The sequence below is a fragment of the Uloborus diversus genome, chromosome 7, assembly GCF_026930045.1.
Source record: "Uloborus diversus isolate 005 chromosome 7, Udiv.v.3.1, whole genome shotgun sequence".
In the NCBI taxonomy this organism is placed as follows: domain Eukaryota; kingdom Metazoa; phylum Arthropoda; class Arachnida; order Araneae; family Uloboridae; genus Uloborus; species Uloborus diversus.
In genome coordinates this window covers 118,766,445-118,780,083 of record NC_072737.1, presented here as the reverse complement: position 1 = coordinate 118,780,083, position 13,639 = coordinate 118,766,445, and the positions used below count along the sequence as shown (strand labels likewise).

At 34.8% G+C, this 13,639-nt stretch overlaps 1 protein-coding gene across 1 annotated transcript in view; it reads left to right on the top strand.

Moving 5' to 3' along the window:
• The window catches only part of LOC129225903 (chymotrypsin-like elastase family member 2A), a 46,130-nt gene that overhangs the window by 29,285 nt on the left and 3,206 nt on the right, over positions 1–13,639 (top strand). Inside the window, exons 7-8 of the mRNA XM_054860435.1 lie at positions 4,279–4,444; positions 7,571–7,713. Coding sequence (XP_054716410.1) covers positions 4,279–4,444; positions 7,571–7,713 — 309 coding nt within the window. The remainder of the gene's footprint in view (positions 1–4,278; positions 4,445–7,570; positions 7,714–13,639) is intronic.

Below are 13,639 nucleotides of genomic sequence, written 5' to 3'. Positions count from 1 at the left end.
CCGGTAATTCAACTCTTGTTATCTCTCTTAATATTTCATTAAAAAATTTCATTATAATTTTTTGAACTTTGTCTTATGAGAAATTAAAGATAGTAAGACCCCATTAAAACTAGTTAGGCACCGTAGAAAGTTATTGGAGATTGTTTTACAATAAATGAGGAACTTAATAAGGTTAGAGAAACTATTTCAAACAGCCAGTGAATTGAATTTTTTCACGAATAATAACTAATATTATTAAATGAGAATTACAATTTCATGGAGTTGGTAGATACTGAAATGAACCTGAATTTCCTGTGCTGATTAATATGACATCTAGCAGATAAGAACTGACTATTTGATGTAAAGTTTGAAACTTGTTTTAAATATTCTTGGAATGTCGCAACGACGCTTTTTTAAAAACTAGAAAATCGCCCGTTGGGTATGACGGGTGAAAATTGCTTCCACGTCTGAATGAAGCAATTGCCTGTTTGGTGATATTTTGACAGTTGAAATTTTAACCCTCACTGCAGTGGATTAATCCTAAACTCCACTAGATCGCGTTCATTGTTGGCCATTCTCGTTTATTTATTCCCCTGAAATGAGTCTTACCAGTGAAACAGTTAAGTTACCAGTCTTGTCAAAATAAAGCATTTCCCGGCATGACAAATATCCAGGCCTGGATTTACGTACAAGCTAAGGAAGCTATAGCTTATGGCCCCCGCTTTGTTAGGGGCCCCCAACTCCCGAAACTAACATGATTCGTTCCAAAAAAAAGAAAAGTAGGGGAATGTGGCGCAAAGTGAAATGATTAAGATGACTGAGCTTTTTCAAAATGAACAAATTGGAAATTTGTTTTGAAATTTTCAATACATAAAGATAGAACATTTTATTTTATAATAAAACTTGCATTGAAATAGTATTTTTTATTTTTGGAGGTGAATTTTCGCTTTCAAAAAAAGTGGAAAAAATTCACTTTATTTTTTCATGGGGCAAAGTGAAAAATTAAATATTTTTGTAATGAAGTATTTTTTTTTTCGATTAATAAAGATATTTTTGATCAAAAAAATGAGTAAATAAAAGAATGAATGACTAACTGAAAAGATGCTGAAAAAAATAAACGAATAATTAAATTAAAGTTAATTAATATATGAGGACAATTAAAAGAGTGAGTAAAAGAGAGAATGGATAAGGAAATAAATGAATAAATAAATAAATAAGTGCATTACTAAATTAAAGTATGTTAAAAAAGTAATTAATAAAAATTAGTTAGAGATTTAATAAATGATTGAATAATTAAACGAAATTAACTCTTTCACTTTTCCCCATCCACTTTGCCCCTTATGTACTTGTCTAATTGTACAAAATATTTAAAATACAAATAGGCGTAATATTAACTAAATAAATATTGTACTGAATATTAGGTCTCATTTAAAGTTTCAAATGTTAATCAAAAGAACTTAATCATTTAAAAATACCAAGAATAGTTTTCGACTTACGACAAAATATTACAATATGAGTATCAATTTTTTAAAATTGCTTGTATTATCATATTCTACGATTTTCAGAGGTTTTTTTTTTTTTTTCCTTGACTGGAATAGACTACATATGTTACTACATAGTTAAAATATTACTAGGTAGGTGGCGCTAAAAGCAGAGTAACTATTTCACCATTTCACTTTTCCCCGTCGTTTCACTTTGCCCCATATTCCCCTACTTGAAAAAATAAATTTTATTTTCTAGTGCGTGAAAACCTTGAAAATTTGGAAAATTGTGGCTACAAACCACAAATGGGAGTGGTTTAGGGAGAAGGAATGCCAATCTATGTCAAATTCAGCCCCTTTTAAACCTCTTGTAATAAATTTCATTCTTTTTTATGTCTTTTTTTTTTTTTGGCTTAATTTCTGAGTAAGCGTTCAACCATACATCGAGTCTCACTGTTTCTAGCTCTATTTTCGTTTCAAAGCCATATTTTCGTAATCTAGCCTCCAGATATCTCTAAATAGTTACCTTAAGTTCAAATCTGGAGATTTTCTAAACTTTAGTACAATTTTTGCGGCACTAGACGCAAACGTTGAAAATCGTGTGCTTCTTATCATTATCTTGATTAAGAAAAAAAAAGTTGTTTCTGATAACCAAATTTTTGGCTAAGAGTTTGAAATCGGTTTTTAAAACATTTAAACGAACAGCATTAATCATTATTTCATCGAAAAATTCCATACTACCAAGTCCTAATGCTGATATGCGCCCTCACACAAGAACACCTTCACCGTTCTGATTAACTGGTCCAACTAAGTTCTTAAGATTAAGTTCCTATTTTTTTTCTTCTATTTACAGTTATACAACAATTTAACCAAAAATGTTAAATTTATTTCTATGTGAAAGTAAGACGTAATTCCCAAACGTCTTTAGCTTATTTATCATTGATTTTGCGACGAAAAGCGTAAACTTTCTGTTTTTTCGCAAAGCCAAGAAAATTTCTGCGGGAAGAGGTCCCATGTAATCCATCTAATCAGAGAACTTGGCGAACAAATTTAGGGGAAAATTAAAAGTAAAAGTTTTCATTTAACTCTGCAGAAACTTTTAAAGCGCTCAATGTGTATTTTTCATAAATTTTTTAACTGTAAATCTCCGATCACGCTTTGTCAATTTTGCCGGTTGACCTTTTCTTACCTTATTTTCGGTCCGATTCTTTTCTTTAAAGCATTTTATCAAGCACTTTACTATAGAATGAAATAAAATAACAAATTTAGAGGCATTTCAAACCAATTTAGCGCTACTGTGAGGAAAAAATTCAAATTTCGAATGGTGTTTGTGGTTTTTTACGGATACCAGCCATTTTAAAGTAATAAGCACAATATTAAGGAATAAATAAACAAAATATTCAAGCCAAATGGTCTTTAAGGGTCAACACAATGCAAAAATAAAATAATAAATAAAAAAAAGACATATGATAGTTTTCATCACGAATTCATTCGAAAATATTTGAGTGTGCGATGACTTTTGTGGCGTATTATTTCTCTGTCTTTTTGTTTTTTGACTCATTTCAAAAAGAAGATCCGTCAATATTTTTAGAAACCTATAGAGTTTTATTTAAAATGACATAGGAATGATGTAAAAAAATATTGGACTTCATATTCGAATTCAGTTTCGCGTTACTTTGGTTTTACTAAAAAATTTCAAAGTGTACGAACACTTTTGGGAGTCACTGTATGTACGAGTTTTATCGTTTACAATTTGAAACGGTTTTGTTTTGTATCAATTTCAAAGCTTTTCCTTATAAATTAGATCGAATTCACCCGTGATTGGGATTAAAGATTTACGGATTAAGAAGTTTTTACTGTATTTTGGAACGAAAAGATGATAAATATTAAGTTAAGCATGCATTTTAATAATATGAATCATGAATGCCGCTAATAGCTTGTAGGTTTGCCCTTGCGGTACATTGATTTCTCTTCAAAATAATAATAATGATAAAAAATAAATAAATAAATTAAATAATTTGAATTTTGACGGCTTGAATTTAAATTACGTATTTTGCAATAACGAATGTCGATAAGACCCTAATCGTTGGGTATCTTGTTTCTACAAATGGAATGGAAACGGCTAAAATATTTGCACCTGTCACATTATGGCTGGTGGTTTTCTGAAATAGGTTATACGAAGCATATCCATTCAAAAATAAAAGGAAATGGTGATTAGGAGGCGGCAATAAAGATAAGGAATTTACGGTCAAAATTCACCAGTATTTATCATAAAGATTATTTACAGCGTATAACGTTATGTATTTTTTTCCCCTTACCAATATAAAATGTTGGGAATTAGTAATCTGGAAATTTTGTATTTAGATGAAATTTTGCTGTTTAAGTTCATCTATACTGCTGTTTTTCCTGAAAAAACGTAATTTTAATCCTCCTCTCCTCCTGTTTATAGGAGTAAAATCTGCTTAAGTAAAGCCTTGAATAAACGATTTGTAACCATGGTGACGAAAGAGTCTTTTTAATAAAAAAAATTTATTGAAATTAAAATTTAGCTTATTCTCGTCGTCATAGCAATCTGCAAGATCAGAGCAATATCAACTTTGGTCAAGTGAGAATAATAAACAAATCATGTTTGCTCAATAAATAAACAAAAATGAATGAAAAAAAAGAAAAAAACTAGAAAAAGAAAAAGGTTTTGTTATCAAATTAGAAATATAAGTTCAACGTAAAACAAACTTTGTCTGTTGGATGATAGCTTTGCATTTCAAACTGTTATTTTGTTTTGACTTTTTTTTCTTTTCGTTTTGAATTATTGATATAGTTTGAGAATGATGGCTTCTTTGATATTGTGCACGACATAGCTCTCATCAAATTGAATGCTCCTGTGAAGTTCACGAAATACGTAAAGCCCGTTTGCCTACCAGATATCCTGACGACGTTGAACACCAGTAGTAATTGTTACGCAATTGGATGGGGAGCTACGAGAGGTATTTTCGTTTTATGTGTTTCATATATCATCTGTGTGTGTCTTAATAAATTCTATGCAACACAGTTACTAGCCCTATCAGATTTAACACTATTACACGCTACTTGAAATGTAATGCAAATACAGTGAAACACCGATTTTACGTTCTCCGAATCTACGTTTTTCCCGCATTTCACTTTTTTTTCTGCAGTTCTTCCGTGTGCTAATAATGTTAACTAAAACCCGGATGGAAAGTTAGGCAAATATTATTTTTCCGAATCTTACGTTTTCTCTAGGAAGTAAAAAAAAAAAAGAAAAATTCATTTGAATTCTGAAGTTTTGAAATCAAATTATGTTTTCGTAATCACTAGCTGCGACAGGACCCTACTCATTGGAGTTATTGTTTCTAGAAACGGCTCCTGTCTCCACAAGCCTGCCCCTCCTCTTGAACGGTTACGTTTGTATAGTAGTGTAGGTATAGGCTTGTGTGTGTGCGTAGACCTGTGTGAATGCACGTTGGCGTGTATGTGCGTAAAGGCGCGTGTGTGTATGTGTGTGAGTGTGTATGTGTATGAGTGTGCGTGTGTGTAGGACATGGACGCCACCGGCCAGGAGAAGCGGATCCCGGGGACATTGCTTGGTACCGGAGGAGCCGCACCTGCAGAGGACGGTGTGGTTGAAAAAGGAAGCGGAACGTCAAGGACGGTCAAGTGAAAACAATTAGCAGTCGTGATTGCTCAAAAATGTTCTAAAATAACCAATGTGTCTCCTTTTGTGCGTTTTTAAAGCTAATACACGCTGTTGAAAGTCATCTATGAAAACGGGAATGCTACTGCACCATCCGTAGCCGACTTTTTGGACTCTTCGTTCGCCAATGAAAATGAACAAAAACCAAAAAAACAGTTCGTCCTTTCTTTCAATACTGCATTACAGAGAGCTTACAAATAGTGAAACACTATTGTCTTCCTCATGAAGACCAAGAAAAAAACTTGCAAAATATTTCACTCCTGGGAGATGCTTCATTTACTCTGAACTCAATGACTAAAAAACAATCCACTATTGCAGACTATTTTCAACCTAAACGCCCGGATTTGCAATTAAATGTATTAAAAAGATCTAAAATGGTATAATAATGTTCTTTTCGTAAAATATAGATAATATACCTTTTGCAAGAGTCACCTTTACTACATTTATTTTTTCTTTCTATTTAATTTCTGCTTTATGTATTTTCGTATTTTATATTTTTTTCAACCCAGTCGCTTGAGAACGTAAAATCGGGGTTTCACTGCTATTCAGAAAGTATAAAAAATATTAAAAAAGAAAAGAAAAAAAAGACGACTAAGAAAGAATAGCTACAAAAGTGGCAAAGTTTCGTTAGAGTGGATCATTCCCCAACGTAAGTATATACACTTAGAAATTATGTTATGCAACTCGATCGATTTGATATTTCTGTATAATTTATGCATTTAGATGCATAAAATAAAAAAGTTTATACGTTTGCACTCACCCGCATAACATGTTTCAAATACTACAAAGGGCCTAGATAACCAGTTAGGTCTGAGCACGCTGTTAAAGGGCTGAAGGCTCGATACTGGGTAGTCAAAGACATTTCGTGCATGCTAATGATGCAGGTTAAATCTATCGTGGATAAAGTCTTTCAAAGTACCTACTAATCAATACCTATGATCAGGGCTACTGGATCAGGGGTTGTTTAAGTTCTGACTTGAATCAAAAATATTTAAATGGCCATAAACGGTGCATCCATCTATTCTGTGAGCCAAGACAGACTTCCACCCTAATGGATATCGTTGAAACGAGGCATACGTCTATCAGGGAAACGCTCCGGTTTGCTACTGATGATAATAATTAGTTGAAAATAGAATTCTGTCACGGAAAAGCGCCTTACTGCAATGGTAAAAAAAACTCCTGCTAAGCAGCAATATAAAGAACGAAGTAAAACGTATTTTCTAGCACATTAGCTCTCGACTGCCAATTTTCGAGTATAAAGCTCTTAAAGTATTATTTTACACTAGTGGTACCCGCCGGGCTTTACCCGTAATAGAAAATTAAAAATTCATTTGGTTCGCCTGTATGTTTACAAATAATGAATAATGAATTTCTCGCCAATTTGCTATGTTTATTTGCTCGCCCATGTTACGGTTTCACGTTATGATAATTTGGTAACTTACTCGTCCACGTTATGATAATTTACTAGGTAAAATGTTCTTAGATTGGAATGGAAAAAGAACAAAATCGAATTTTCGAAGAATCGCTTCTAGGTGCACACCCCCATGCTACAAACTAATTCTGTGCCAAATTTCGTGAAAATCGGTCAAACGGTCTAGGCACTATGCTCGTAACAGACATCCAGACAGAGATCCAGACTTTCAGCTCCATTATTAGTAAAGAAAATTGCTAATTAACTTGAATCCTTTTCTGGAAAATTCAAATCAAATTATTCACATTCAAGACAGAGGCAGGAACTTTGACAACAACACAAGAGCTTGACAAAGAAGCAAGTAAAGAACATTTCGGGAGGGGGGATTCAACCACCCATGCAGGCCCGGATCTATAAATGCTGGACTCCCATGCGACAAAATCTGTAGGGCCCTTCCCCAGAGGCCAACAGTGTATATTTGCAACGTTAATGGCTCCTAGTGATTGTTTAAGATTTTTTAAATTTTTTTCCCACTTTCTTGGACCGTTGTACCCTTAAGACCGTGCACCCCCTGCACTGTGAGGTCTACGGGCACGCAATTCCCGGCCTGACCCATGGTATTATCACATGAAGCAACGGCTCACGCGCCTCGCCATACTAATAATGAAGCGAATAAAACTACAGCCAAGCTAAAGGCAACTACATCCCTCTACCTATAGCCACGTAAAGCAATGGATCCCGTAACACTTAAAATACCAATTACAAAGCGACGGAAACGAATTGAAACACCAACAGTGAGAACAAAATTTAATTCATTGCTCAAAGAAAATAAAATCGGTGACAAACACAATACACAAATCAAGTCATATCGAACGTGCTTTGAGGAGTTTTATCCTTTCTCAAAAATACTTTTTGTTCATTTCATTTTTGCTCAAACTTAGTATAAACACGTGTATTAACATGCAATAAATGACTCCTATCTCTTTTTAGGATCTGGTAGTGATGATAAATTGAAACAGGCGCACCACCCGATTAAAGAAAAAGTGTTCTGCGAAAGATTGGTTGGAAGCAGCTTTAATCCAAGCACTATGATCTGCGCAGGTAGTTTAGGGCCTCTCAATGGAGTTTGTCACGTAAGTATTTTAACGAACTCAGATTTCCCATCACATTCAAATTTGGCTTTGTTTTCATTCTTAATGTTATTTCAAATGTTTGGCAATGGTTCTGAAACAAGTGTCACAAAAGATAAAAAGCAGTGAATTACGTTAGAATTCGAAACAGATATCATTTTAACAACAGTCGATTTTCCTCTTTCATTGTGCACTAGACAACAATTTTCAGATACTACCGTATTTTAATGCGTATTATCTTGAGCAGCGTAAATACGCAGGTCCTAAAATCGGCCTGAAGAAAAAAAATCTCCTTATAATCCGCGAAGAAGTAATATTTTTTTAGGTATAATCAAAATTAATCTAAACTAGTATGTTGTGGCCATCACGAAACTTTCTTCTATATCTTTCTTGTGAATTCTGATCAATCCCTATGCTTGAAGAGAATGCAATATTCCCAGCAAAAAAAAAAAAAAAAAAACTGACGGCCGTCCGAATTCCTGAATTGCCACAAAAGCAAAGCAAAGAACGACTTGAAAGTTATTTTAAAAGCCTTGCTTGAATTAATTAGATGTTTTATTTGTTAACAAACATAAAATGGCAACAGTTATTAATTTTAAATCATTGCGATAACATTTCCGATGCCGTGGTAGCCTGATCGGTAGGGCATTGGACTCGGGGCCGGAGGGGCTCGGGTTCGATCCCCGCTGGTCGAAGACCCACCGTCGTCATTAAAGGGGACTGGGCGACGTTAAATATGCTCGTGGTCTCAATGTCCTCCAAGTGAAAAGGTACCTCTGGGGGTGCTAGTACCAGGTAGCTATTAGCTCTTGGACTAGTTCTAAATTCTCATTAACTGTTCGATCCGGTGATGGTGCTGCCATCTATCGGTATATAAAATAATGGAGGCAAGGCACTAGTATGCAGACCTCGACATAAATGCAGTTGAAGTCAGTTGTGACTCTTGAATAGAAAAAAAACATTTCCGATTATTTCCCAAAAATTAAAATCACGTGAAATAAGCAGACGACAGTATTACAATTTATCTTTCTTATTGTTTTATAAAGCTATTTTTATTTACACAAAAAAAAATCACCCCCCCCCCCCCCCATGGAGCGATTGGCGCCAAAATTGAAACAACGCCTATTTACAAATAGATTCACATTTATTCCAAATTTCATCCAGAACGTAGCATTACTTCTTGAGATATGGTACTCACAATGAAAAAAAAGAACATTCGATTGCGCCACCCCCTTTTCAGCTTTTGACACCGAAATAAAATCAGCTCTTATACCCACTAAGGGCTACTTGCCGATAAATTTTTCTTTCATTCCGTTCATTATTTCTTGAGATACAGCAGTCACAATTGACGACAAAAAAACGTTCTATAGCTCAACCCCCGTTTGAGTTATTGACACCAAAATTGAATCAGCACCTGTTCCTGTTAATGGCAACATATGGACCAAATTTTGTTTGATTCTGCCAGTTACTTCCTGAGGAATAGCAAGCACGCGTAACCTAAAAAACGTCCCATTGCTCCACCCCCCTTGGAGGAATTCACGCCAAAAACCAATGGGCACAAGTTCACATAGGGGCACATATGTGTACCAAATTTCGTTCGATTTCATGCGGTAGTTTTTGCTGTAGCGCGGCCACAAAAAACTGGTCACACACAGACGTGACACACACACACACACATACACACACACAGACAGACAGACATTTTCCAAAAATAGTCGAAATGGACTCAGCACACCTCAAAACGTTCGAATCTGTCAAAATTCGAAATTCGAAAATTTGCACGAATCCAATACTTTCTTCTATGTATTAGATATAGAAGAAAGTAAAAATAATGCTTCCGTCTTTAAATCGTGATTATAGTACGAGTGCGTTAACTACTTAAAAATAAAGAGTCAAGACAAAGAAACAAACGGTCTAAACGTGTGTAAATGGGGTCTTCTTCGTTGACTGTACGGTTGTTGTTTTTAACACTGAATGAATCGTCTAAAAGGAAAGTTTAAGCTATCTAAAACAACAACCCTACAGTAAGAAACACGGATAATAATCCGATGCAGCGTATAATCCACACCTCACTAATGTTACACTTTTTAAACAGATAATCCACGGTACGCAGAAAATTGCGGTAGTAATACAAGCGTAAAATGTGCAGAATTAAACAAGTAAATTAAGAGACAGGCATTCTGTACTATTATAAGTGAACACATTTAGCTTCCCACACAGACAACCACAGCCTTCCACTGGAAAGTTTGAATTGGTGCAAAAAAAAAAAAAAGGCAATCATAGGATATGAATATAGGGCGACGAGCTCTCCCTTATCGTTTTTCGCAATTTATTATTTTACAATTTCTTTCCTTTCAGATTATATAGGGTGCAACCATAGAGAAGTGATAAAATGGAGGGAGTGAAAACTTTTATTCGTGAAACATAGACACCAAGTTACGTGAAGCATTGGAAGAAATCAGGTTTCTTTCGCTAGTTTCATGCAAAACGTATCAACCATTCGTCGTTGTGAAGTCACGTGACTTGATATCTTTACCCCAAGCTTTTGTTAAGTTAATGATTGAACTTGCTCCCTCCATTTATAATTCCTGCTCTAAGGGTGCAGCATATCTACCTCTGAACCATCAGAAAGAGCTGTGAGAGTTGTGATACGGTGGCGCAAGTGGTATCGATAGATAGCAGTATATGTGCCATTTACAGCAGTCGCAACGGCGTGGCACGGTGAGCATCGTTGTATGTTGTGGAGCAGCATGCTCATAAAGGCAATTCTGTGATTACTACTCAGTGAGCAAGTCCCCTTTGGTTCCAACTTAGCCAATATAGTTATGTCCCAGATAGAAAAAGTACTCACGTTTGGAAACGTATCAAACCTTACATCCAGTTACTGAACTGAAGAAAAATAAATGTCTGTCCGAGCTTAGATCATAGCAACGCTGAAAAATGTGGCTCGTGTGAGAACGTCTTGAGTTCGTCTAAACGTTTATCACTTAAACATGCAAATGCCCTGTGATTCTCTGATTCGAATGAAAAGAATCCTGCCCTATGATTAGCTCTTTCTTCGAGCAGGAATAAATAACTGGAGAGAGTAAGCCAAATCACATTGCCTTAGGAAATGCTGAGGCAAAGATCTCAAGTCCAATGGTTCAACTTCGACGAATGGGAGACACGTTTTACATAAAACGAGTGGAAGAAACCTGATTTCTTCCAATCCTTTACTTACAAATATATCATGAGACCTGGAATCCTTACTTCAAGAATTGAATGTTTCACTCTCTATTTCTAAGACACTCCTCCCCAGCATACGACTGCACTCAATCTGCCACACTATTGCGACTACTGCAAATAGCACAAAGACCGCTTTTCCACCACACTCACACAGCGCTCTCTCCAAATAATACAGAAGAATGGTATGACGTCGCACCCTGCAGTGTTATGGTTATTACCATTGCAGTCCTCAATATCTATACATTGCTAAAGTTCAATATGGTAAAGTTTGCAAAAATGGCAAAAATTGCTTCATTTTCTCCCACAAGGGGTCGTCTAACAATAATGTCACTCTTTGAGGGGGGAAAAGGTAACAAGAAGTATGACGTCATATATTTATTATAACAATATGCTTAAATCCTTATCCTTACTAACATAATAAATGCGAAAGTTAGTTTGTTTAGTTGTTTGCTTGTGTGTAATGTTTTCACGACCTAACTACTCAACCGATCATCGTGAAATTTTGTATGCACGTTGTCAGGGAGGGGGTAGATTAGAACATGTGGTACCTTTCATCCAGAAAAAATATTCTAAGATTTTTATTCCAGTTTTAAAGAAAATCATAAATTTATGAGTATCTCATCGAAAAAACGTCATATTTGATCGATTTTCGCAGCATATTAAAGCCCTTAAAAAGTTGCACAATGCGAACTTTACCTGAAGTTCGAAGGATGACTGAAACACCCCCTAATTCTTCATTTTAAGTTGATTGCATATTCTAAAACGAGGCTTATCTTCATTTTTGAAATATCGTCTGTCATCTCTGGTCACCCGATTTGAAGCAGACAATATTTTCATAAAAAAAAGTAATAAATACAGTGGCTCCTAAAAGTGCTCGTACGGTGGCGATGTCGTTCTTTTTAATGATACGTTCATCAGAGGATCGTTCATTCTTTTGATCCGTTCATTTAACTCCTTCATTTGAACGACTTCGTTCATTTTAAAAAATTGCAGGGGATCTTTATACACACGACATACTAACAAACATTCTATATGTTTCATTTAATTAGTAATACTATTCTTTGAAGGGAAGATAAATAAAATTATCTAAAAGTAAGAAATATGCCTATGAATAATTAATCAAGAAAAAATAATTCTAGTTTAGATGCGTAACGCGATCATACTTCATTTTGTAACATATTTTTCAGTTACGAAATGGTAAGGATGGAGTAGATACTAAAAATCGCAGGCTCCATTTCAGCATGTCAAAATATTAAGTTATTACATTTTTCCAGCTACAGCATTGTATACGGTATTACCAATAGACAAAAAAAAGTAACAACAAATAAAACGGTGGCTCATCCGTTGTACCAGATAACTTAATTTTAAAAAAAAGACTCACCTAAATATTAGGAAGTTTCAAAATTATTCCACAGTACTGAAGAGAACAGAAAAATTATCCAGAAAAAATCCTTATTCAAAATCACTGAAGAATGAAAGTAAAATAAACGACTTAGAAGTCACAAAGCAAATTAAATGTGAAGAGAAATCATGGTATTTGATAGGGATTTAATGGAAGACAAAAGAATCGCCAGAAAAGTGATAAAAGGTATTTTTGGAAATAATTTTGGCGACAGAAGGATTTTAGGAGGTACGTGAAACAAGAAGTGGAATGTCCAAACCTTTTGTTAGTAGCCCAATCAAGTAACACAGAACATTATTAATGGATACATTGAAAAATTGCAAATAAACTGCAATGGCAGCCAACGGTTAAAGAAATATGATGAATAAAGCAGAAAGTAAAAAGTTTCGAAATTAATACAGTGTACTACTGCATTGAGAAAAAGGAAATATGATATTGATTGCAAGTTCAAAATTTGAAGATGAATGTAATTAAAAAACGAGCTGATGTGGGCATCACATGACTTCCTTTTACGCCAATTTAATGATAATAGTAGTAGTGCCTTGCAGTAAGCGAAGAAACACTTTAAATGTTTTTCTCCAAGTTTGTGCGAACTGAAGCAAAACAACGTTTTATACCGATTGATTTTCCCAATATTGGACATTTTAATGTGATTCAATGGTTATTGGTTAATTCTCTAAATATCCTCAATAGGGGTCAAAATAAAACCAAATTTTAAAAAAAATCGCTAAATTTGTCGCCAAAATGACGACAAAACTTCGCGACCAAAAACTTGGCGATATATCGCCAAGTGTTTGACAAATTATAACATCACTTGTGTTTGCATTGATATTAACAATGATTTCCCACCAAAACGTGCAAAAGATCACCTTATAACCAAAAGAAAAGGGGCACAACTAGACCCCACTAGAAGTCTACGTACCAAATTTCAACTTTCTAGGACATACTGTTTTTCAGTTATGCAAGATACATACTCACATACATACATATACACATACGTACATACAGACGTCACGAGAAAAGTTGTAATTAATTCGGGGATTGTCAAAATGGATATTTCTTCGATATTTCTGGTGTCTATACGTTATTAGGCATATATCCACGTGTGGTCGAGTGAAAATAAACTCAACATTCATTCGGGAGCGAGCAAAATGGAAATTAAGGCCTATTTTTGGGTGAAATTTTTTTCGCGAATACAATACTTCCTTTACTTTGTAAAAGGAAGTAAAAAACGATTTTAGCACAAGAGCATCAATACAATGTTCCAAACTGCTCACCGTTCAAAAGAACGGTCGTTCAATT